This window comes from Diabrotica undecimpunctata, chromosome 2, assembly GCF_040954645.1.
Source record: "Diabrotica undecimpunctata isolate CICGRU chromosome 2, icDiaUnde3, whole genome shotgun sequence".
Lineage (NCBI taxonomy): Eukaryota > Metazoa > Arthropoda > Insecta > Coleoptera > Chrysomelidae > Diabrotica > Diabrotica undecimpunctata.
In genome coordinates this window covers 3097213-3124878 of record NC_092804.1, presented here as the reverse complement: position 1 = coordinate 3124878, position 27666 = coordinate 3097213, and the positions used below count along the sequence as shown (strand labels likewise).

At 32.9% G+C, this 27666-nt stretch overlaps 1 protein-coding gene across 1 annotated transcript; it reads right to left on the bottom strand.

Moving 5' to 3' along the window:
• Positions 1–1718: 1718 nt before the first annotated feature.
• On the bottom strand, positions 1719–27438 carry LOC140434080 (caspase-6-like). The gene is made up of 7 exons (XM_072522105.1): positions 27280–27438; positions 27009–27074; positions 19224–19300; positions 15323–15930; positions 6862–7109; positions 2509–2603; positions 1719–2435 (listed from the first exon to the last, which is right to left on the bottom strand). The coding sequence occupies exons 1-7, from the start codon at positions 27327–27329 to the stop codon at positions 2227–2229; spliced, it is 1353 nt and encodes a 450-aa protein (XP_072378206.1). The 5' UTR covers positions 27330–27438; the 3' UTR covers positions 1719–2226.
• Positions 27439–27666: the final 228 nt, after the last annotated feature.

Sequence of the window (27666 nt, the reverse complement as noted above, 5' to 3'; positions counted from 1 at the left end):
TTATAGTAAAGTAGACAAACTAAAGTAGATTCAAGTATCTGTTAAATGAAAGCCACTATTTAACGAAGGTGGCTTGAAAAGTTGTTTATTTTATCCGAAATTTGATTAATTTAATGTTTGCCAATCTGAATATATAAAGAAGACAATCAGGTAAGTTTTCTGAGTGATTTTTAAGATAAGAATGTTGTCAAAATCGCGATTTGTATTTTTAAATTGTATTTAACTCATAGCCATGCCACTATATACTAGTTTTAAAACACATTACACAAGTGCGCTTCGGTTAGTAAAACAGTTTTAATTATTTTTTCCGTCGATTATCCATTTATGATTAATTTTAAGACCCTCAAAATCATTGATTAATGACCCCTATTAATGAACGGTTTTATTATATGCAACACAACATACATTGCTTGTATAAATTAATTTAACCACATTTAACGCTCTGTGATTGGCAGTGACCTGTAGTGTAGGCAACCAAACATATAGGTACCTATTTATATTCCCACTAAAAAATTAATGAAAATGACATAGCCGCTGTAAGTACTGTCTGTCATTATTTATCGTTAAGTAAATAAAAATTTAAACTAAGATATTTTTATTTCTGAAAAGTTCGGTCGACGGACAAGTTTTGTAACGAACTCGTGAATTAAAATGGCGATTAACAATCTCGAACATTAACGCACTCGCTTCGCTCACGCGTTAAAATATATCAATTGTTGATCGCCCTTATTAATACACTTGTTGGTTAAATAACTATTTCAACAAAGGTGGCTTTAATAGTAATTTAACCAACAGGTGTATTAATAAGGGCGATTAACAATTGAGATATTTTAACGCGTGAGCGAAGCGAGCGCGTTAATGTTCGAAATTGTTAATCGCCATTTTAATTCACGAGTTCGTTACAAAACTTTTCCGTCGACCGAACTTTTCAGAAATAAAAATATCTTAGTTTAAATTTTTATTTACTTAACGATAAATAATGACAGACAGTACTTACAGCGGCTATGTCATTTTCATTAATTTTTTAGTGGGAATATAAATAGGTACCTATATGTTTGGTTGCCTACACCACAGGTCACTGCCAATCACAGAGCGTTAAATGTGGTTAAATTATTATACAAGCAATGTATGTTGTGTTGCCTATAATAAAATCGTTCATTAATAGAAAATCATTCATTAATAGGGGTCATTAATCAATTATTTTGAGGCTGTTAAAATTGATCATAAATGGATGGCCGACGGAAAAAGTTATTTTTTATTTTACCCGAAATTTAATTGATTTAATATCTACAGTCTGAATATATAAAGAAGACAATCCGATAAGTTTTCTGAGAGATTTTGAAGGTAAGAATGTTCTCAAAATCTTGTTTTGTATTTTTAAATTATATTTAACTCATAGACATGCCAGCTTATACTACTACTATAACTAAAAATTGGGCGTTGCAATTATTAAAATTACTTGAATATTTTTTTTTTCGACGAAAATGGCTTGAAGAATTGTTTAATTTTACTGAAATTTTATTTCTTAATGGTCTCAAGTGTGAATCTATAGAAAATGTAATCAAGTAAGTTTCTATGCTATTTCTAAGGTGATGGGAAAGTTGTTAAATTCGCGTTTCGTTATTTAAAATTGTATTTAGCTCATAGACATGCCACTTCTAAACCTCCTACGCATGCGCACTACGATTAGTATAAATATTTTGATTATTTTTTCAACGAAAAGGGCTTGGAGAGTTGTGAGTTTACTTAAATAATTATCAACGGTACGTTTGCTACAGAATACGTTCATTTTTTCCAGGTTTAAATAAAATTACATTCAAATTTTGTAGTGACTTGATTTTACTAAAAAAATCAACTTTCACCGACTGATTATTGAAACAAATAATTGTAAAACATATATTTATCATTAACGGTTGGAATTCCACGTCGCAAATCTTCCGATTTGCACAAAATTTTGGTTTATTTTCAATATTTATTTAACAACATTGTTGAGTACAGGAAAAACTGAGTTTTTTAGCAGTTTTTTAATTTTTAGTATATTTCTTGTTGCTATTTTGCCTCATTCGTTATAACTTCACAAAAATTCATTATTGTAAACATTAATTCCATATTAGTTACTGTGAACCGTCAGAAATCGTAGCTTCGAACCATCGCAAATTAGTTTATAGACATCACGTTTGAAAAAAATCGTTAAAATTAACTATAAGGGTAACTCTGAATATTCATCTAAGGCTGGGGTAGCAGGTAACATTCCTTGAAGCCTCTATTTTCAAAAGTGGAGGTCTGTTTATAGTCTGGATGCTTTCTAGACAGTCTATCATCTACAATCTTCAACAATTCTTCTACGTGATAGTTTGCGGCATGTTGGCTAAATACATCACAGATACTTTGGATATACCACGATCCGTTTTTTGGTTCTCGAAGGGAAAAAAAGCCTAAACAATTTAAATAAACAGCATATTAGTGAAAACTTATGTTCAACAATGAAATTGAAGAATGATTACTCACCCGGTATTGTAGAATACGCAATCAGCATGTCTGCGTGTTGTTTTACAATGTTGGTAAAAGGTACTGCATCAACTTGCAATTCTTTTCTATTTCCCCTGTAATAATATGAATAAATCATTATTTAATATCGAAATGAGTTGTAGAATAGGCATATTCCATGTGCGAAGTTTATATGATCCCGGAAAAACACAAAATGCAATAAATGAGATAAGTCATCTCCGTCCGTCCGTCGATTTTTATTTTGCTTATGTTTACCCGTTGCATTTCTTATAACATAAACTCGATAAAAATACACTGACCATTATAAGGCGATGCATTTGGATAGGTTTTTAAGAATGTGAACAATGTTTTGAATAATTTTAGGAAACGACGCCCTATGTTATCGCTTCGAAAACCAGAAGCAACTAGCCTTGGCAGGGCCACCAGCTTCAACAAGCATAATGTGGCTACATTTTTCACAAACTTGAGAAGTGTGTCAAATTGGAAAAGTGACTAGCGCTGAAAGAGGCTCATTAGTAACAATGTGCACTGCAATATGCGATAATGGGACTTTTGTGCCTCCATTCTCTGTATTCCGAGGAAAATATTTAAGCCCTTCATGCTTACTGGGACTCCTCTATAATCAGCCGTTATGAGTGCATGTGCTGAATCTGTGTAAAGATAATAGGATTATTTTATTGATATTGCCGCCCCATTGCAGTCATAAATTACAACATCTCGACGTGAGCTGCTTCTTTCCATTTAAAAGCTATTATAACCAAGGAGTTGATGACTGGATGCTAAAACATCCTGCCATGCCTATGAGCATTTATGATGTTTGTAATGTTGTTGGTACCGCCTACCCTAAAGCATTCACTCCTGTCAACATTCTCAATGGATTTAAAAAAACAGACATAGCACCCTTAACCCGGCAACTGTGTTGTGGGGTGAAAATCACCCACGTCGTTCATTAGCGCTTGTTAAAATAGTGGCAACATCGCCAGATTCATCTGGCGCCACGAGTACCTTCCCATAATATAACAGATCTTGTATTGCATCATAAATTTCAGTATATAAATAAGATTTGAACGCGTGGTGTCGCGTTCTTTGGACTTTTGGGTGATTTTAACCCCACCACACAGTTGAAGTGCAGTAATATTTAGTTTTTGGGTAATTTTAACCCCACAACACCGGTTAATTATTAACAGGTAAGTTCTTATACTAGCACAATTTATCTTTATTTTTTTAACAGAATTGGTAGGAATATTGAAAAATGATTAGATATTTTTACTTTCAGACATATAGAAATATGTGTAGTTGGGAGAAAGAACAAGGAGCTCTCTTGAAGCTTTGGCAGGATGAATTAACTGGATCAGAGTTAGGATCAGAAAGCGAATCTGAAAATGAAAGTCAGCAGGTTAGCCTTCGTCCCAGTGAGGATGGTTTAGAAAACCAACTTCAATCAGTGGAAAATTGTCAGCCTGGAAGTTCTAATCAGAAAAATCAATCATCGTCGGAAGATTCCTCTCAAGACAACAATAAGTTTAATAATAGATAAGATAATAAAGTAAGGCAATCTAAGTTTTTTATCGGACGGGATGGGAAAACAAAATGGGCAAAGAACTGTCCTAATAAATCGGTTAGAACACGACAAGAAAATTTAATAACTTTACTTCCCGGTGTTCGAAATAATGCAAAATATTGCAAGTCGCCCATTTCTTGCTGGGAATTATTCATGGATAATATTATTGTGAAAGATATTGTCCACTGCACTAATAAAAAAATCAGTTTAGTCGCTCAGAATTATAATGACCAACATAAATATATCACCAAGTCTACGGACGCAGAAGAAATTCGTGCAGTTTTCGGATTATTATATCTATCAGACGTTTATAAAGCCAATAGGTTAAATCTGGAGGATCTGTGGGCTACAGATGGAACAGGAATTGACATTTTCAGGCTAACAATGTCCCTGCAAAGATTTATATTACTTTTAAAATGCCTACGATTCGATAATATCGAAAATAGAGAAGAACGAAAAAGAGTAGATAAACTGGCAGCTATACGAGCTGTTTTTGATCGATTTGTATCCAATTGTCAACAATATTTTATTCCTAGTCAATACTTGACGATCGATGAAAAATTAGAATCTTTTCGGGGACGTTGTTCCTTTCGGCAATATATCCCCAATAAGCCGTCCAAATACGGAATTAAAATATTTGCCTTAGTGGATGCCAAAACATTCTACATTTTAAATTTAGAGGTATATGGAAGGACCTTTTCAATTTAGTAATAGACCGTTTGATGTAGTAAACAGGCTTGTAAATCCAATCCGTGGTACTAACCGCAACATTACATTCGACAACTGGTTTACCAGCATACTGCTAATGGAACATTTGCTTAATGAACATCGGTTAACATCTGTTGGAACTATTCGTAAAAACAAGAGGGAAATACCGACAATCTTTTTGAATTCCAAAAACAGAGCTGAAAACGTAGAAAACTCTTTGTCCCGAAGAAAAATAAAATAGTGTTAGTAGCTTCTTCACTTCATCATGATACAGAATTTGACCACAAATCAAATAAACCTGAGATTATAGACTTTTATAATCACACAAAAGGTGGCGTAGATATGGTTGACGAAATGTCTGCGTTATATAATGTGTCTCGTAATAGCAAGCGATGGCCTCTAACAATTTTTTTTTCACTGCTTAATAATGCAGGAATAAATAGTTATGTTATTTATCAACATAACAAGCCAACTGAAAAACTAAAACGCAGATTTTTTTTAAAAGAACTTGGTTTGGCACTAATTAAACCACATATTAAAAAAAGAGGTAACAATCAAAGAATACCATCAGACATAAGAGCCAAACTAAAAAGAAATGATGGCGGAGAGGACTCTCAAGGACCTCCAAACAAGAAGCAACGAACAACATCCAGATGTGGAGTGGGTCCCCGTGGAAAGGACAGAAAGTGCCAAAAAAAATGTGTGAAATGTGACATTTTTCTTTGTCTTGAACATTGTGTATATTTTTGTTCTAAATGTGCACATAATTGTTAATTATGCTATTTAAACAAAAGTTCCTAGTTACTTTTTATAAAATTAGTATTTTTTTTATTCTATATCTCTAATAAAAATTTTGGTAACAAAAATTGTGGTAGTGGTTTAAATATAAACTAAATTTTAGTATATTTTTTAAATCGTTGAATTTTTAACGGAAATTTTTTAAATGATTTATCTTTGAAAAATATTATATAACAATATAACCATGATTTAAAATCTTAAGGTTGCATGTAAAAATAAAATATTTTCTCAATTTTATAAATAAAAAAAAATGGGGTGATAATTACCCCAACACACAGCTCCTGTCAGAAAATTTCACCACACAGTCGCCGGGTTAAATTCCCAAATTTTTTCAAAGAGTGATTTTATGTCCTCTTATGTCACAGAAAGGCCCGAAGAAAATGAAAATGGAAATAGTAACGAATATAAGGCTAATAAAGATGTTCGGGATGTAGATGTTCAAGATGTAAAAGAACCGATTCATGTCAGACCAATTAATGGCTCATCCAATATAATAAGCCCTCAGTAAATTAGGCCACATGCCAAAGCTGCTCCTAGGAAAAACCTTAGGAGAAGCAGAAAGAAGCTATAGTCAGCAACAATAACAGACGCCCCATAAAAGATGTCATAGAGGAACAGCATAAAGAAAGATTGGCTAAAAAAACACTTGACAAAAAAAAAACTGTTAAATATTATGTCGGTCAGGTTAATGTTACGATAAATAATGACGCATAATGTCTAAACTGAAAAACATCCTTTCTCATTCAAGTCTTTTCTAGATCATACCTAGAAGATCATATCTTCACTTACAATTTGAACTGGTACCGTAAATCGTCCAAATTGTCGTCTGTGGAGTTCATATAATCCAGAAGAAACAAATCTAGTCAGAACATTCTCCTGCCTGGGGCACATTTGAGGCACCGTCGGGCCGTTTTTCTTCGGCAATAACGATAATCAGTCAATAATTGTTAATAATGTTTGCTCTCTGGAAAAGTTACCATAGATGTATGATAATGTGGTTCCAACAAGACCATGTCACAATTTGTGAAACATTTGAATTACTCCATGACTCGTTCTTGTGAGACAATTTCTGGTTTTATTATCAAAATTGGCTCCCTAGATCATGTGGTTTAATTCTGTTTGACGACTTCTTTCTTGTCAAAGGTTTATCGACTCCACAATTAAAATAAACAATGAAAGAGAACTATATATTTATTTTATAAACAATTCTAAACGTTAATTAAAATTTTGCGTTTTAACGTGATTCTTGAAATACCTTGTAATAGAAATGACGTTACTCAACTTACCTGCAGCACTGAAATATAAAAATTTTCGGCTTTCCTTTCATCGCCACACACCTATCGTTGGTAAACTCCGACAGAACGTCATCGACGTTCAAATATTTGTCATCGACAGTTAGAATTTGTGTGAATCCTCCAGGTATTTGTTCACTGCCTCTCGTATTATTCCCGTGACTCATCACTATTACAATTAACATGGCACCTTTGCCGAGATCGTTACTTTGTCTGTAGCGGTTAATTTTTTGTTTCATTTCCTAAAATAATAATACAACAATTGTAAATTTAACATTCTTCTCGTTAAGGTAACTATGTTATGGCGAGCACGCCACTGTGTGAGTGTGTGTTTTATCTCAATATTCAGACTACTTAGAAGATAATAAACATCCACGCTGAGTATCTCGAGGTGTTTACGATATTATCAAGAACTATGAGAGGTTTTTAGGATAGTTTGTAATTCTTAAGTTAGTATAGTCTTATACCCTAAACTGTTAACATCTAAATAAATTTGTGCATTTCATTCAGAGTTACGTTATTTAATTCTCCAACGAACACATATCATTTTATAGAGAATAAAAGTGGCGCAGTCAGTAGGATTTCCAATTAGAAAAAGTAAAGCCTTTTTTTAATCGATTTTTATCGTTAATTGGAAAATTGGAGAATTAGTGACTTAGTATTTGAGTTCCGAGTGTAAGGCCACGAGGAAGGAAAACTGAATGAACCCGTAAGCAACTTCGAAGAATTCCAAGTGTAAGGCCACTTGTTGTGTAAAGCCACAAAGTAATTCGGAAGTTCTGGGGAGGCGCAACTAGCAACTTCGTGAAATCTTCTCAACCAGCTTTAGTGAAAAGCCACTCGACTCTGGAGACGGTGAAGCATTTCCACAGAAGAAGCAACATCTCGGCTACCATTCCGACTACAAACAGTTTAGAATTTCGACCAGTTCCAGTGTAAACCCATTTGATCCAGAAGGTACAACGTTCTCCACCCGTTCTCTACCCGTTCCAGTGTAAATCCACTTAAGCTGAGACGCTGCAACGTTTTCAATCCGTTCCGGTGTAAAGCCACGTTCTCACGGAAGTACTTGAGGTTGGTCGAATTATATTAATTTTTTATTTGTTTTCATTTTTTTTATTTACTCTGTTTCGCAATTTTCAAACTTTTAAGCTATCATATCTAGTATTTGCATTTTTTTTTAATTGTTTAATTTATTTTTGATACAATGGCAACTAACGACGTAACAGCAACTACGCCAATAATTTCCGCTACCACTTCTAATAATTATATTAATTGTGACAAAGCTATCAAGCTTATAAATGTTTTTGATGGGTCCTCTTCAAAATTACATTATTTTATAGATTCTGTTGATTTCATTTTTGCAAAATTTGACCCAGAGGAATTGCAAATTTTTCCTTTTATTGTAAAAAGCAGGTTAGAGGGAAAAGCTCTTGATTTCATTGGCTCGAAAGAATTTTCGACATGGCAAGAGATAAAAAATGCTCTCCTTTCTCAGTTTGGTGAAAATTTGGATTTGCAGTGTCTAAATTTTGAGTTATGTCATTTTAAACAACGTTCTAATGAAAAACCTACAAATTTCGTTGATAGAATTGAAAAACAATTAATAAGAATCAATACAGTTATCAAATACGATTCAAATTTGAACAATGTTGAGAAAAAATGTTTAAATAATTTTCATAGTAAGACTGCAATTCTGACCGCTATTACGGGCATAAAAGAACCTTTGTGTCAAATGCTTCGCTCTTTAAATCCTAGTTCGTTACTTCAAATTAATCAAATTTTAAATGATTATGAAAACCAACAATATTTCAAACAAACAAATGACAATTTTTCTAAATTAATTATAAATAATGACAATGAAATTTTTTCAAGTACTGCAGGTACGCAAAAAACATTTTCTGATCTCTGTTCAACAAATCAATCGATAAATCCACCAATTAAATTAACCATTCCAAAGTGCACTGTTTGTCATAAATATGGACATAAAGCAGAAAAATGTTATCGTAAACCACAATCTCACAATGTTGTTCATAATACCTATTTCGACAACGATAGTTCAGAAAAAGAAATAGAAATCGAAGTTGATCAGGATTTCTTTAGAGCAAGTGCCGCTGACAACGTTACAGTTTACCAAGTAGCAAATAAACCGCTTCTTTACGCGCATATTAAAAATTTGAATATAAAATTATTAATTGATTCAAGGGCAGCTATATCAATATTGAAACCAGGTAAAATTTTAGACTCTTATCACTTTAATCATGAAAATTTTGAAATATTTGGTATTAATAACGAACCAATTCAAGTTACAAAGAGCGTAAACTTTAAGTTATTTTCGGGTGTTCAAAAATTCTATATAGTTGACATAAATTCTCCTTTTGATGGAATACTTGGTTATGATTTTTTAGAAAAGAATAAATGTGTTATTGACTTTGGTTTAAATACTTTATTTGCTAATCGCGAGGAAATCCCATTGTTTCAATCTGATCAGGAACATAATATACTTAGTGTAAATAATATACACGAACATCAAGTCCGAAGTAATAATGTTATTGACGTAACTGAAAAAATCGATACTATTGTAAGTAAACTAAAATTAGAAGCTCTGCCAAGAATTCGATTAAACCATGTCCATCAAAAACAAAATGAATATACCGAATTTGGGAATATTAAAACTAACTTAAACTTAAATAATTTCTCCTACTCTAATGAGCAAATCTTAGACGTTAACAATAAGAATATTTTATATCTATACGATGAGAATGACAGAAATGTATATCATTTCGAAAATTTCATTTTAATAATATAAAACCATTTTATGATGCGATTAACTAAACGAAGTTGAAGTGTAACACGACAAGTAGTAGATATGAGCTTTAATTATCCATATTATAAAGGAATTTTAATCAATAATGACTGCAATATATAATTCGATTACCTTGTGGTACACTTCATCTACGGCTTTCTCATAACAACAAAAGTCAAATAAGTTATTTCCGGTTGGTTTTTTTGTTCCATGTGGACCTACCTGCCCTGTACGGAGCGAAGCTGCAAAAGAAGCCCTTCTTGGACACCCCAGCTTCGGTCTTCAGGAGGGAGGTGTTATGGCGAGCACGCCACTGTGTGAGTGTGTGTTTTATCCATCGAGCAAAAAGACAAAAGGGAATGTAAAGGTAGTGGGGGCAAAAATATTGTTAGACAGGAAGTGCCATCTTGAGAGGCCACATTAAACAAGGAAAGAGAGACTCTTTCCTTGTTTAAGAAATCAAATTTAGTTGGGTTATGTTATTGCTGATGCTATTGTTTGTCCCAACTGTCACATGAAAGATTATTTGTATTTTCTATTGAAGTTTTTTAACAATTGTTTCACATTTTAGACTATTATTGTTATTATTTAATTAAAACTTTATTATGTTCTAGTGTTAAAAAAAGTGTATTATGTATTAATATTATGTAATATTAATATTATGTAATATAACAAATAAATAGATAAATTAGAACCCCTACACCACTGTATGATTATTGTGAAGTGTCATGAAATTTAAATTTGGCGCATTCGCATTTCCGGATATGTCCGCCATCAGAGGCCACTTTTTTGGTCTCCTTTTCATAACGATTAGATTCCCTCTTTTGTCTTTTTGCTCGATGGTTTTATCTCAATATTCAGACTACTTAGAAGATGATAAACATCCACGCTGAGTATCTCGAGGTGTTTACGATATTATCAAGAACTATGAGAGGTTTTTAGGATAGTTTGTAATTCTTAAGTTAGTATAGTCTTATACCCTAAACTGTTAACATCTAAATAAATTTGTGCATTTCATTCAGAGTTACGTTATTTAATTCTCCAACGAACACACATCATTTTATAAAGAATAAAAGTACTATTACCGTCTTGACTTTAAAAAATCTTAAAAACCTTGACAATAACTGTCTAAAATATATAAAAATTCGAAGCCAATCCAGAGATATAACGCATATTATACGGCTCGGCGCAGGTACTCACGCAGCTGTCAGTTGCGCGACTTAAATTTATTTACCTTTCTCCAAAAATATCGGTTATAATTTTACATCTTTTATTGTTAGCTTTCTCATAGATTTTCAGTTCTATTTCCATAAAATTGATTTTTAAAGAAATATTTACAAAACTCCTCTTTCCATCCCAACTGAGAAAACTATTTGTAAAACTGAAGAAGCTATTTCTCATCTTCCTTCTGACCAAGCCGAAGTTGCCAGACAAGATGTCGCCAGAATTCTCCATACTTCCAAACCCCCACCGTCAAATATCAGTTTTTCAGAAAGACTTACCCTCAAAGAACTTTATAACAACCCTGACCTTGTGATCCTTCCGGCCGACAAAGGTAATGCCGCAGTCATTCTCTACTCTTCTAATTATTTCGACAAAATGTTCGAACTTCTCAATTCCACAGAATACAAACGTGTCCCAAACGATCCCACCACCTATCTAGAAAAAACGACCATATCCATCATAAATAAGTTTACTTTACCGTTTACCTCCAGATATCAAAAAATCTCTTATACCTAGAGAAAAATCATCCCAAATTCCAAAAATATACGGCCTTCCAAAAATCCATAAGCCCAATGCTAAGACCCATCGTCAGTGCATGCAACTGCCCCGCTCGGCAAAACATCTCGCCTTATCATTACAACCATTAGCCGAAAACGCCTCGTCCTTTGTCAAAAATTATTCTTTTCATTCCATTGATCTTATGAAAAACATTTTTTATTTCACCCCCAGATATACTAGTTAGTTTTGACATTGTTTTTTTATTTAGTGTAGACTTTATATGGTGAATCGTTAAATTCAGAATTGTGTCGTTAGCAAAATTCATGGGAAAAACCTTTTACATGTTTCATCAAGGTTTCAATAAACAAAATTTAAGCGATTAACAGTTTCTATTGCCCTTCACAGGGCGGAAAAAAATCGGAGAAAGTTAATTATGCAGGTTACATTGTTGGATTTGTTTATCAAAAACAAAAATAAGAAATTTAAGTGACTTCTTGAGAACTTAAGAAGTGATCTAGTGCTGGTAGTTTTGAACGGCGTAAATTTTGTAAGTAAGAGTTTAAAAAGTGGTATAGTCCATTTCCATCATATTGATAGCACATTATGTATGCAAATTCCTAAACTGTTGATACGGATGACAATGAAAAATAGATATTTGTCAACAAGTTTACAGAAGTATATAGGAAAACAATTTTAAATTGAGTATGCCCACCAGGTATAAAGGTTGAAGCAGAATAGAATACAATAGTTTTGAGGGTTACTAATCCCTAAATAAAGTTGCCAGTGTCGGAGTGATGGAGATTAACAGGTACTAATGAATTTGCAAGAAATATAAGATGTTTATTTTATTGGTTATATATAAAATAATTTGTGGCCGTAACAGGGACCGATTTGTAAAAAAATGAATATTATTATAATCAAATTCCATTTCAGATTCACTGCTTTCTTCAAAATCTAAGGAATCTTCAACTCCAATGTTAATTATTACCGGTTCCAGCATTGCATCAGTCATATTATCCAAATTCCACATTTTATTTTCTTCCTTGTGAGCATGACTAACAGCATTTTTCCAATTTTTTGGAGTTACTTTTGATAAGGAATGTTCTAATAATTGTTGTAAGTCTTCTAATTTAAAAGTTTTGTTGTTGCGTCCGACTTCACCCTTTACTTGAGACCATATATTTTCTATCGGATTCAGATCACAGTGTTATGGGGGTAAACGTAAAATAATTACATCACTTTTTAATGCCATTTCATCAATTATATATTTTTTATAAGCTGCTTTATGTTGCCTTACAATAGGTAATAATTCCTTTTTTGTCGAATTCTCCTTGTACTCAATTGCGTGTTTATCCAACCATTCGATTATCTCTCCTTTTTTCCATGCCGTTGTTGGCAATTTTTCTGCTAGTCTTGAATGGTAACTAGCATTATCCATGACTATGACAGAATTTTTGGGAATTAAATCCAACATTTGCTCAAAATATTCTTCAAAAACGTCAGCAGTCATTTCCTCGTGGTAATCTTTGGTTGATTTTGAGGCAAAACTTAATAATCCACCATTGACAAAACCGTATTCGTGTCCAATATGGGTTATTATGAGTCTGCGTCCTTTTCCAACGGGAATAATATTTATTCCAGTAGATACACCTTCAATGAATGCCTGACGGGAACTTTTCACATCTGTATCAACCCATAGATATGGTACAGTATGACCTTCATTTAGAAAGTCTCGTCCAAATAAAAAATTGTTTTCCCTTCTTCTCGGTACTTTTTAATAGTTCTTAGATAATCTCGTCTCCAACATACAATGTAATCTTTTTAAAATTAAAACGGATTTTCTTTTATTCTTTTGCCAACGAAATCTCATCTCTCTCAATAGTCCCCATAATTTCTTGTTGCTTATGATTGGTAACTCTTCGTTTTCTCTACTTAATGTTTGGATTTTGTCCAATATTGGAAATTCTTTGTTAAAAAAAAAAAAATGAGTGGACGTTGCGTCTTATCATGTTTTGATGTATTTCTTCAATTTCCAAGGGTTTACTCCCTCCACTTTTCTTGGGAGATGAAACAGTTCCTCCTTTTTTTTTCTTTTAGGAATCTATAAATTGTTGCTTCTCCAACCTCTGTCATATTTGAACACATGTTAACGATTTCACGAACATTACTTAAAGGGCGTTGATGTACAAGTGCGTCGTGTACATTTAATATTATATTTTTTCCTCTTAGACTGAAGGCACCTTTAAAACTACACTTAACCGGGATAAAACCTGTTGTCGACGTCATTTTTAAATGCAAATAACAAAATATCGACACCAAAAACGTAGGTAGGTAAGACATGAACAATATTATTGGCATAAGCTGTAATGTGGCATAAAAACTACTTAAACTCTCATTAGTGAAGCCTTATCAGTAATTCCAGGTAATCGTTCAAAGAAGGTATTCTTTTTGTGTCAGGCGATAACTTGTATAGAAAACAATAATCACCTTTAAATTACTGTTTACATTAATTTATTTCGTGAAACATTGAATTCTCTCGTTAATCACCCGTGTATAATTAACAATAATCGTGGCATATATACCGACGTTTTTTACGCACAAAAAAGGTATAGTGAGATTAGTGGACACTTATTTTACAGAAGATTTTTTAAAAGATAATGAATTGTTGACGGCATCTTAAAATATTAATTTTTTTTATTTATTTCAAAACAAGTATAGGGTGACGCCTATGGTTTTTTGACCTGTTGAGGATTTGCATACATAATGTGCTATCAATATGATGGAAAAGGACTATAGCAGTTCTGGTCTATGAATGAGGAGGTTCTCGTCGTATTGTGGTATATATAGTTGATTATTACAATACAGTGACATATCAGTGGCGTGGAGGGTTTAATTTAAATTTTCAATTTAGAAATCCGTGGCTGGTCTCAACTTGTGTGGAGGAGGAGCTTTGGATTGAGTAGGGGCCCTTCAGTACTTTGCGTAAGACAGACTAGGCGGGGAAGTCCTCAACCCCAACACGGTGCGTCCCAATGGCTGATAGACGGCAAATTCATGGTTGTCAGCCGTGCAAATTTAGATCCCGGGGCACTAATGGCAGGTAGCGAAGAGATCCAGAGAGTCGACAGATTCACTTACCTCGGAACTACCCTCAACTCGTAATCGGACTAGGCTAAAGAGATTAGATCCAGAATTGAAATGGCACGGTCTACATTTATCAAGTTGAGATGCTGTGCTGCAGTGATCTCAGTTCAGGAACCAAGATGCGGATAGTGAGGTGCTACATTCTTCCAGTGTTACTATATGTTAAAGCCTGGACACTGACGCAAGCCACTGAAAAGCGGATTGAATCCTTCGAGATGTGGATCTACAGGAGGATACTAAAAATATCGTGTGTGGACCATGGCACCAACGTTGAGGTTCTACAGCGCATGACAAAAGAAAAAGAAGTGCTTAATTTAATGAAACAACGTAAGTTTGAGTACGTCGGACACAAGATACGGAACGAAGAAAACTATTGAATTCTTCAACTCGTTATGCAAGGTAAAGTATTTGGCAGGAGAGGTCCGGGCGCCGTCGTATCCTCGTGGTTAAAAAACCTTCGACAATGGTTTGGGATGACCTCCGCGGAGCTGTTTCGCAGAGCAGTCAACAAAACCGTGATGGCCTGGATGATCGTCAACATCCGGACCGAATAAGATACTGAAGAAGAAGAATTCAGAAATATAGGTACTAAAATTATTGTAGAGTTATTAAATTTTGAGATTTTTTCCCTTTTATAAAGAAAAATTTGTGAATTTACATTCTGATTGTTTCTTATTTCGTATCTGACGTCACTGAATAGCGCAGCAATGAGTAATAGACTAAATTTGCAGTGTTGCAACATTTATTTATTTTATTGGAAAATATAAAGATAGATATACTTACACTCAATTTTAGATTTCGATGAACGTTGACATCGAAACCCAGATCCTGAAACAGTTTCTTAAGGTTCTTCTCATCTAATTCTGCCCCCTTTCTTTCGTCATTACTGTCCAAAAATTTAATGTTGTTGAATATCACAACAGTTCCTCTTCTTGGCCCATTAGTATCATACTTCGGTACGTCCCTCGAGGTGATGAGCCTATCATTATTTGGCACTGTGGTTGGCTGTATTCGTGACACACTTGAAATGGCACTAACATTTTGAAAAGGTTGTGTTCGTGACACACTTGAAATGGCACTAACATTTTGAAAAGGCTGTGTTCGTGGTACACTTGATATGGCACTATTTTGAAAAAGTCTGGCGTCAGATTCAACTTTTTGACTACCAGGAAGAATGTACTTTTTGGATACCACGTTATTGTTAGTAGTGTTTGTGGGCAGTCTTTCACTATTGTGCCTAGTAAATGTGCTTATGTAATTTGGCGTCATTCTTGGCAAATTATAACTCTGGCCAGCGAAAGGTATTGGTCTAAGTTTGAGTTCCGATAAGGAATTGTGTCTAGTATTTTCAGTAATGTTTGAAGGCGGAGGCCATTGTCTTGAAGTGATTGCTAAAAATTTATAAGTATTCATTAATATACAATAAGTATTTGTTAGAATATCGTAACATTTTAAGTTAAGTTTAAGTTAAATTGACCCCTTCCGCTCCAGGTCATTTTTTGAGATAGGGAGCTGTATACCAGCAAAAGTTTTTTAATGAAAATACATTTTACGATAGTTATGATGTATAATAGAAGAGATATTTACCTATGGGGACCAAAAAAATGTTTGAAGCAATTTGAATTTATACGACAATTTATAGTGTTTATCAGAATATCCACATAGAGATATTTGGGTGTTTATATAAAAAGACAGTGAACAATTTAATTATATTCAGAACAAAGCAAAAAATAAAAGAACACTATTTTTATTACTTATGAAAACTTTCAAAATGTTCCGCTGAGCAAAGTCCAGGTTTGTCCGGGCAAGCAATGCAACATTTTCTCGTTAGTTTACGCACTCCACGTCTTTTGTAAATTACACAAACTTTTCGTAGAGCCCTCTTTTTTCCAATTTCTTTTGGAAAATCCGCCATTGCATGTAACGGTTTCCCAGATGTAGTAGGTTGATTTTTTTATCATCCTTTACTATCCTTTACTATATTTCAGAAGTATTCCCCGGCAGCAGAGTTTTGTATATTTATACATTGAAACTCACTTTTGAAGTACTGTACTTTTCAACATCTTGGTCCACTGCATCAACTGATTCCATATTTTGATTGTAGAATTTAATATGTTTCAGTTTGTTATAATAGAGAACATTTCCTCCTACAACATATCGTTCTCTTTAGCAAAATCCTGCAGTACGTTTACTGGTATGCCAGTAGCGCACCTAGTATTTTCCTCTGGGGGGTTGGTTGGTCACCGAAATTTTTTTTATAATGCAACCTCTATTTTGAGTCCTTAAAATGTGTGAGTAACAGTGTCGGAATAGTGTCCTGGGGGGGGGGGGTTTAACCCACAAAACCCCCCTGGGTGCGCCACTGTGGTATGCAGATAAACGTCTTTCTTGTCCTAGTAGCGAACTAGAAGGAGCATATCCTTGCGAACAAAACATCATTGTTGTCTATCTAATGGAACCAATGGTTAATATTCTTGGAACGCCCTATTTGGTCGAATAGTGCCTGTAAGAAAAGTCTTTTATATCAATAGAAACTCGCAAAGACGAACGGATGTATACCAATTATCTACAATCACTTCACGATTATTGTTCAGTAGGTTTTGGCAAAGATAAACTACTATTTTCTCGGAAAAAGAAAGGTTTTCTGTTCCTGAAATGTGCGATATGTCATATATATACTTGCCGATATATATACAAAAATTCCAGGTGTATCCTGGAATTTTTGGAAGGTTTATACTGTCGAAAATGGAGTCGACCTTTATAAGTATAACATAAATTGCTCATCTATTGCGAAAATTGGCCCTGGGTCCACTAAGTTTTGATAATTTACTCTAATAAGAGCCATAAAAATGCCTAGTCTACTAAGCGATGCATTACTTTTGAAAAGTTCTGGTGGTGAAAATCTAAGGAATTTAAGAATTACCAAAAAGCGATTTCGGCTCATAACAGATTTATGAAAAACTGGAGGACCAGTGCATATATTGTCTGTACTCCAATAATCTGAAATTTGCGGACACTTGGTCAATCCACTAAGAAAATATAGCGCTATAAATACATACATTTCTTCTGTTGCCACTGGTTTATATATAAGACCAAAAACTTTCATGGCGGTGTGTGGATTATCATTAAAATATTTATCAGCTCTTTGATCGGTCCATTCGCATAGTTTTTTAATCAAAACTGCTACTTATAAATGACTCAAAACAGTTTACAGTTTCCATACAATCTTGAAACTCAATAGCTGAGTGAGAGTTGTAGTTAAAGCGAAATTCGGGCATATCTCTTGGAAGTTTATCATCATACGGATCATAGCCGCTCATTTGTACCCCTTCAATGACTTCTTCCTCATCCGTTGATGAATACTTGCTGTCTGAATCGCTCTCGAAGTCACTATTAGATATTTCATAACTCAAATCACTTTCAATCTCGAGATCCAAATTCATTTTTACTAATGTAAAACACAATTACGTACCTAATAGGCAAGAAAAAGAACACGTGCTCTCTCAGCAAACTATAAACGTGCACTAAATAAATATCTTGCCACTGCGTTGAGTTGCCACCAGAGTGAACGTCGACCTTGAGCTGTTTATATTATTCTGGCAATTAAAAAAAATGGCTAACCATGATATCGCCGTATGGATATCCATGTCCTACTGCGATCCAAATTAATCTACAGAGCCCTACACTACTTTTACAGAGTGCATTAATATCCCCTATATGAATATCCGTATGTGGATATCGTGGTAAAGTTCGCCATACCTAAAAATATCCATACGATGGAGCGGAAGGGGTTAATATAAACTTTTCATTACATAAATAGATAATTAACCGATTTCAGGATATACATTTTCCAGATCATTATAAAACAATAAACTACTTCATTGAGAATCAGAATCAAGAATTTGTGATGCCAGTTTTGATGATGAACTGTCTTAGAAAATGAATTTACCTTAATTAATTCCAATATAGGGTATTTTAAACACAAGAAAATTGTGACATTTCTAAATGAGAATTTTCAACAACAAAAACAATATATACGTGTATATTTTAATTAAATATCTAGTAGTAGATGGGATTTAAATGCTCTTACTTTTTATTCTATGGCTCTATATTTTTCCGTTCAAGATCTCGTGTTAAATTTCCATCTTCCTTCTCTATAATTACTGGCTTTGCCAGATATGCGAATACCAAATGGATAAATAATTTAACCTGCCAAAATACTAGATATTTAACATGTTTAGATTTTAAAGTAAAATATAATGATTGTATATACTCTACGTATATGACGAATGTTGAGAATTCCATGGGTACAAAGAGTTACTAATGTTGAGGTACTTCGTCGCATGTGTAAACAAAAAGAATTAGTAAGAATAATCAAAGAGAGGAAAATGCAATACTTGGGTCATGTGTTGAGAGGCGAAAGATATGAATTACTTCAAGTTATACTGGAAGGAAAAGTACAGGGCAAAAGATCAGTAGGAAGACGCCAGAACTCGTGGCTGAAAGACCTGAGGAGATAGTTCGACCGCTCATCCGCAGAAATCTTTTCAAGTTTTTTCAAGCAGTTTCAAGAACTACAATTGCCATTTGGATCGCCAACCTTCGAAAGGAGACGGCGTCATGAGAAGAAGATACGACGTCTAGACATTGGCGACAAAAAAATAAATTGCTACATTTTACTTACTTCCACTACTGGAACTAGTAGTCGTAATAGTACGTTGTTGACTAGAATGGGATGTTTCCATGATCTGAACTGTTTTCCTGAAACATAATAGAACAACATATAGAGATATAGGATATATAGATATACATGGGTCAACTACACACCACATGGTTACATAGTTTTGTTTTTATGTTGTTTCCGCTTTGTTCTGTACTCTTATTTTCTAATTAATTGATTAGCAGGGCCGTTTCGACTCGGGGGGGCCAAGGGATGCGGGTATAGTATATGGAAATATATATATTGTTCTGAAGCTATTTTCTTGTGGCATTTTAAATTAATTAATATTTAAATGGGAATAAGCCACAATTAAAGGTTAAAATACATTTATTGACGTTTCAATTTCCACTTCGGAAATCGTTCTCAAAATACAAACATTAGTAAATTAAACAAATTTTGTTTTTGTTACTTAGTGAAAAATTCTTCTAATAATTTAGATATATATATATATATATATATATATATATATATATATATATATATATAAGAATGGAAATTTATCTCGCATTCATCTTAGCGGATTACCAATATACTAAGTATAAATCGATTGGTGATATTTCTCTTGCAACTACACTTGGGACATGATTGGTAAATATATATATATATATATATATATATATATATATATATATATATACAGGGTGAGTCATGAGGAACTTTACATACTTCTACCATATGTAGAGTCCCTCAGGGAGCATATCATGTGGCCACTAAAAAATGTCAACTCCTCTTCTTTATTAATTAACAGGGTGATTTGTGTAATTGACCATTTATTTCATTTTACTGTAGTGTTTATACGGCTCATTTGATTTTTTTAATTTTTGCATGATACAGTACACTACTATCAAGCATTCGACTGGTATTAGCTAAACTAAAAAATCCCAGGACTGGCTTTGGAAAAATTAATTTAGGGATTCGTATTAAATATTACACCCTGTATATATTTTTTTTAAAATGCAATAAGTGATTTTCAAACTACATAAATAGCCAATGAAAACGACATATGCGACAATGTTGTCGCACTTTTATTAAATTTTTAGTGAACGATCAAATCTTACCAAAAATAGAACAACCATAATGAAGTATCAAATTATAAGGTAATTAATTTAAACAAATGTTATAAATTTCAAACATTTTAATTGAAATGATAAACTGAGTCACTGCACAACAAAAAACTGTAACTACTAACAATAACGAAGAACAATTTAAAAAAAAACTAAAAATATGTACATAGTTATGATAAACCCATATACAATAATGGTAACAAAATAAAAATAATTCAAAATAGATTTTCGAAATGGAACCCTGCAGCCTGTACACATTTTTGTTGCCGAATTGTTAATTGACGTATTGAATTACGGATACTCTGGGGATCGTTTCTAATAGTATTACAACAATGTATAATTCTATCAATTAATTGTTGTCGGTTATTAATATTCACTGCGTAAACTAGTTGCTTCAATCGTTCCCAAATATGGTAATCAACGGGATTGAAATCAGGGGATCTTGAAGGCCAGGAAATAGGACCTGCACGTCCTATCCACCTGTTGCCATAAACATTATTAAGATGTTGTCTCACTGCCAGTAAAAAGTGTGGGGGTGCGCCATCATGCTGAAAATACATCCCTCGGATAGCAACGTTCGCGTTGGCAAGCAAATTCGGCAAAATATTTTGTAGAAAGTTCAAATAGACCTGCCCTGTTAAAGGACCATCAAAAAAGTGAGGACCTACTAATTGGTTATTTATGACACCAATCCACACGTTAACCGAAAACTTTAACTGAGAACAACGTTCTCGAATAGCATGGGGATTCTCTTCTGCCCACACATGTGAATTTCGTGAATTATTTATCCCGTCTCTGGTAAATTGGGCTTCATCTGTAAATAGTGTCCTGTATAGCGTTGGTCGATTATTGTTAATCCATCTACAAAATTCCAACCTATCGATCTCATCTCCAGCATGTAGTCGCTGAACCATTTGAATGTGATATGGGTATAGATTATTTTTTTGTAAGACTCTACTTACTTTTGATTGAGTAACATTGAGTTCTCGACTTAATTGTCTAGTGCTTATTGTAGGGTTCATAGTAACGGCGTCCATAATGTCATCTTCCTGCGCTTCATCTACATGTCGCTCTGTTGTTCCACTAGGAAAAGTGCTATTTTCTCGCAAATAATTAAAAACTGACCCAAATGTTGGATGACTGGGAGTTCGACGATTAGAAAATCTCCTGCGATATTCTCTACTAGCAGCCCTACCATTCCCATTACAGAATCCATAAACAAATATTATGTCTAGATATTCTGTGGTCGAAAACTGATGTGGCATTTTGAACGAAAGTAACAAAAGCTCTACCAAAACTAACACAATGTACTTAACGTAGATATGACAGAAGAAATATGTATTCTTGTACACATAAATAACAATTGATAATGACAATAATGACAATGGGTATAAAATATCAAGAAACGTCAAACGGTCAACGCCAACCTTCATTTTAAACTTTTTTAGATTTATTTTTATTTAGTACAGTTGATGCACTGTATTATTATTTGACATAAAATTTTAATCATTTACAATCAACAAAAACTAACACATACAAGAGGTTTGACTTTTTAATCAATTTAATTTATTATTTATCGAAAATAATGCCCCAATACGATCTATGAGTAAAAATTTAAAATTGAAAAACAATTAATTCTATCGTAGAGATAATACAAAGTGACAGTAAAGATGTTAATTTTCTACGTATTAGATTATGTTGTTGGAACTCATTTTAATTAAAATGTTTGAAATTTATAACATTTGTTTAAATTAATACCTTATAATTTGATACTTCATTATGGTTGTTCTATTTTTGGTAAGATTTGATCGTTCACTAAAAATTTAATAAAAGTGCGACAACATTGTCGCATATGTCGTTTTCATTGGCTATTTATGTAGTTTGAAAATCACTTATTTCATTTTAAAAAAAATTTATACAGGGTGTAATATTTAATACGAATCCCTAAATCAATTTTTCCAAAGCCAGTCCTGGAATTTTTTAGTTTAGCTAATACCAGTCGAATGCTTGATAGTAGTGTACTGTATCATGCAAAAATTAAAAAAATCAAATGAGCCGTATAAACACTACAGTAAAATGAAATAAATGGTCAATTACACAAATCACCCTGTTAATTAATAAAGAAGAGGAGTTGACATTTTTTAGTGGCCACATGATATGCTCCCTGAGGGACTCTACATATGGTAGAAGTATGTAAAGTTCCTCATGACTCACCCTGTATATAACTTGTATAACTTGTAATGCATCGTATTTATTATTAATATATACACACAGATAACTTAATGACATTGCTCTTCTGTTATTGCTCTTATAACATATCGGTCTATGACAAATCGACCCGTTTACTAGGCCAAATAATGTTTATATAAAAATGCTGAATCTTCAAGGTTGAGCTTAAGGTGCAACAAAAGTATTTTTAAACTAGACACGCATGTTAATAATACGTGTACCCTAGATTTCCGATTGAAAACAATTTACGTAATTTATAATAACATTTTTACGGTTAAGTATTCTTTCGGGTTTTTTATAAATATATAAATATATATAAATATCTTAGGAATAAGTTTTATTTTATATTAAACGGGGCACCCGGACGGCAAGTTAAAGGGGGCAGCGCGAGCCGCTCTAAAAATAGGGGAAAATTAATTTTAGTAATAATTCTAAAAACATAAATATACTATTATAGTTGTACTATAGTTTGTATTTTAACCAGGAGGAGTAATTCAAATTTACCACGCCGTAATGCTTGTTTGTAATTGGTCCAACCGCAGGTAGGTTTACTCCACTAAATTATGACATTTTGACAATAATGACATTTATGAAATTTTAAAAATCAAAATTTATATCGATGATTTTTTGTATTTTCTGCGTTATTCCTTTAATTTTTAGATTTTTCGTTTGCATTTATATAAAAAACAGTTCTCTTCAGAACTATTTAGAGACGTATTAGTGTTATTAACATAACAATATGGATTCAATGCCAAGTACTAGTGGAAATTTATCCTTATCCACCCAAAAAACACCGAGTAGATTTGGGTCATTTATCATAAATGAAAAACAATGCATTATAAACATGTACAAATAAATAAAAAATGACAATCCTGGAATAAAAATAACAGCAATGGTAGCAAAATTAAAACAGGTAACAGGTTAGTTTTAGACAACATAGAGGAGGTAAAAAACTTTATATACTTGGGATCCCTAGTCACGTCTGATAATAACGTTACGGAGGAAGTGAAGAGGCGAATATTTATTGCAAATAAATGTTACCATGGCTTAATTAGACACCTAAGATCAGATAACGTCGCAAGAAAGACAAAATGCCAAATATATAAAACCCTAATAAGACCGGTACTCACATATGGCTCAGAAACCTGGACACTTACTAAAAGAGAGGAAACGTTGTTAGCCACCTTCGAAAGAAAAATCTTGCGACACATATATAAGGGCACAAAAGAAAACGGAATATGGCGAAGACGATACAACTCTGAACTATACAAAATATACCAGGATTCGGATATTATAACATTCATCAAAATAGGACGGCTGCGTTGGATAGGACATGTAGAAAGAATCGAAGAAGGCGAAATACCAAACAAAGTATTCAAACAGATGCCAGTAGGAAAAAGAACAAGAGGAAGACCGAAACTGAGATATTTAGAACAAATAGAAAATGATATAACAACCTTAAAAATAAAAAACTGGAGAAAAAAAGCACGAAACAGATCGGAATGGAGAAGAATCCTAGAACAGGCCAAGACCCAAAAAGGGTTGTCGAGCCAGTGATGATGATGATGAACAGGTTAGTTTTGCAGAACAATTATTGTTAAAATCAAGACTTACTAAAGTAATGTGTTAATTTTGGGTGTTGCAAATTCAACTATTTACAGAACAATTAAGGAATATAAGCAGACTGGAACAGTAAGATGTCCTAAAAATATTGGCGGTCGACCTTCTATCCTTGCAACATACGACGAAAGACTTAAAACATCTGTACGACAGATTCTTTTTCAAGAATGAAATGCCCACTAAATAAAATTTTAAGGGAAATGAACAAATCGCCCGGATCTTCCAAATATGTGTGGTTCATTATTATATAAATTCTTTAAGCAAAACAATTTTAAGTAAATAAATATCGGTTAGCCACAAATACCTATATAGTAAATAAAACATAAAAAGTCAAAAAATCGTCATATTGTGTGAGTTAGGCAACCATTTAGAAGATAAAGAGCTTCATTCAAATTTACATTTTATTATTTTGTAGATACTTGAAGAGAAGTCGAAAAATAGGAAATATTATATTATAAAGATAGGAAATATTAAATATTATAGGTATTATATTCCTATTTTAGTTGTCCGATACTAATTACTGGATTACCGCAAGGCCGAGATAATCAACCAAAAAAGAAGATGTATTTGGTGACTTTTTAGTAACTTTCTTGGGTGTAAATCTGTCTTTTTAGTTTACTCCTCCTGGTTAAAAAACAAACCATAGTAACATAAAGGCTGAATTTAAGAAAAGAAATAGTAATATTGTATATTTAAAGTTAACCCCACACAGTACGTGGGATTAAACGCAGTCCCATGAGGGTTTATTATTAAAATAAAATAAAATATAATAAAATAAAATAAAATGACATAAAATAAAATAAAATCGATTATCGAATCGAACATCAAATCGAATCTAAATGAATCGATTACTGAACTGAATCCAATTGAATCGAATTGAATCGATTATCGTATCAAATGTCGAATCTAATCAAATATCGAATCTAATCAAATCGAATGGATTTTCGAATCGAATCGATTATCGAATCGATTACCGAACCGAATCGATTACCGAACCGAATCGATTACCGAACCGAATCGATTATCGAATTGAATCGAATCGATTACAGAATTGAATTGAATCGATTATCGTATCAAATATCGAATCGAATAAAATATAGAATCTAATCGAATTGAATCGAATCGATTATTGAATCAATTCGAATCGATTATCGCATCGAATCGAATAGATATAAAATAAAGTAAAACCATCGCTCCTTGCTTAGACTATAAAAAAACTATGCTTCCCCTCCTCAGTCACTCCCGGATTGCCACATCCCGTTTTTCTTATTTTGTATTTGCAATTGTATATATCAATTTAATTTTTTTAATAGATACTTGTATGCAACATTAGGTCGCAACCAGTTATAAAATATAATATTATATTTTAGTGTTTTAATACGTTTTAACCTGTTTTTCGCGCTGCATCGAGCACTTTTCATGTAAATTCTCGTCTGTGGTAAAAAATACTAATGCATGCTGCGGGATAATTTGTATTATTTGAATCTTGAACGTTTGATGTACTCGTATAACAGTGTAATCGTGGCAAAGGGACAGAGCAGAATGGCGAAAAAAGCTTGAGAAGGTCGAGGCCCTTTAAGAGCTGTAGCAGCGTAATAATGATGATGAAGGACTAAAACAAAAAAAAACAGACTCAAAAAACGGAGATACAGATCAAGAAATCGACCACAAATACGATGGAGCGATGATATTAAATAAGCTACATCAGGTAAAATTTGTCAAAGACAAAGGAGCTTGGAACTATTCTTTGTATAGCAAAAACTACAAAAACTATCAACAATAACACAAAGACATTTTGAATTTGCTCCTGATGTGGTTGACTACACTACGAACTTTGTATCGTATATCATTGTTTTTGTGATTGTACTCCCATATGCAGATGTTGATCATAAGGAGCATGCAGATCAGTATTCTTGAATGTAAGAGGTCTTTAAATGAGCACTTCCCATTTTTAAATTTAAATAAAACAAAGTGTGTGTATGAACTATCATCGAAATTGTTTATTCATTTGAAATGCCATTATGTATTCGATGCCACTAATGAAGTATAACATCGTTCAAATGTCCGTTGCGACGTCGCTGATTATGCTAACGTCGAGAGCCGCTATGGACTTAATAAAACCCCACAAGAAAGAGTCAAATCGTACGATCTCGGTGACCAGATAGGAAACGGAACTCTCAGTCTACAGCTAAACTACGCTTAAATATTACATCCACTCGAATAAATATTTTTTTCGACTTGACGCAACAAAATCGTTATAATTAACCCAGGAGCCGCCACTGGTATATACATACTCTTTCAATACAGGTACCAATAACAACACAAATATTTTCCAAATATGATGCAAGGCTATGCAAAAATTAAAACAAAATTGTATCAATGATAGTAGCACAAATTGTGATTTTCTCGAAATATAAAATAAAATATATTTAAAAAATTTATCTATTATTGTGATTATCCGATTTTTTGTGAAAAAGAAACTATTTTTGATTATCAGTTATCTGATATTGATAACACAATCTATAATTCAGCTAAATTGTTTAAAAGTTGCAAATACAAGTTTATCTTATCTTTATTATATTGCATAGTATTTTGGGAAATGGTCCCTTTTCTATCCCCCAAAGCAGCTATTGTTTGTTATTTTAGCAAATAACAATAGAATACAAGGTCTATTGTTTATTGTTTAGTTGACTAATAAAGTAATAAAAGATTTTTCGTAACAAATCATTGTTAGATTTTTCGCGTACCAATAACCAAAAGTTATAGAAATTGGAAATATGTAAAATTTAAAATTATTAGCCCAAAAATATTAAAAATATAGATAAATACAACTTACCTCATATTGTAACTGGTTGTATTGTTATTTTGTACGACTGTGCCTGTCTCCGAGACAGTCTTTTTCCTAGAACATAATTTAGATAGATAAGTAATCCGATAATTAATATATTCCCAATCATTTATAATTTGATACTGTTTTTTTAACTACATATTGTTTAATCAAGGAGTCAATTTTTCATAGATATCTCAACATTGACAGATCAATTTTGCATTTAAAATATTATCTCGAAAGGTTTATTTTTATAATGCAGTTTGTAAATTGTACTCACTTTTTTTCATTCTTGTCAGAATTCTTGTCTTTACTTTTCCAAGAGAACATAACTAATTTTATATTTCATAATAATTCGTAATTAAACAAAGAACTTGCTCTGACCGCTGCTAGATACTGTGCAATTATGACTAATATAAATTGTTTTGTTGTAAATGTTCAGATTAGATAAGATGAAATATAATAAATAATGATAGGCAACCAACAATATCCCATTTAGTGGATTTATTAAAAAGTTAAAATAATGTGTTCAGTAATTATCAAACAGATACTGAAATTTAATTTATTTAAATTTTTTATTGCTACGAACATGTGAAATCTTTATTTAAAGAGTTAATTATACTTTTAAATGCCGCTCATTCTTCTCTTTTTATATTACATATAACTG

Excerpts from the sequence above, each read along its gene's own strand:
- LOC140434080 (XM_072522105.1), bottom strand. The coding sequence starts at position 27,329 with ATGTTCTCTTGGAAAAGTAAAGACAAGAATTCTGACAAGAATGAAAAA. Across the intron at positions 19,301-27,008 it reads ACAACCAGTTACAATATGAG|GAAAACAGTTCAGATCATGG; the intron begins GTAAGTTGTATT and ends ATTATGTTTCAG. Across the intron at positions 2,604-6,861 it reads TTTATATTTCAGTGCTGCAG|GGGAAATAGAAAAGAATTGC; the intron begins GTAAGTTGAGTA and ends ATATTATTACAG.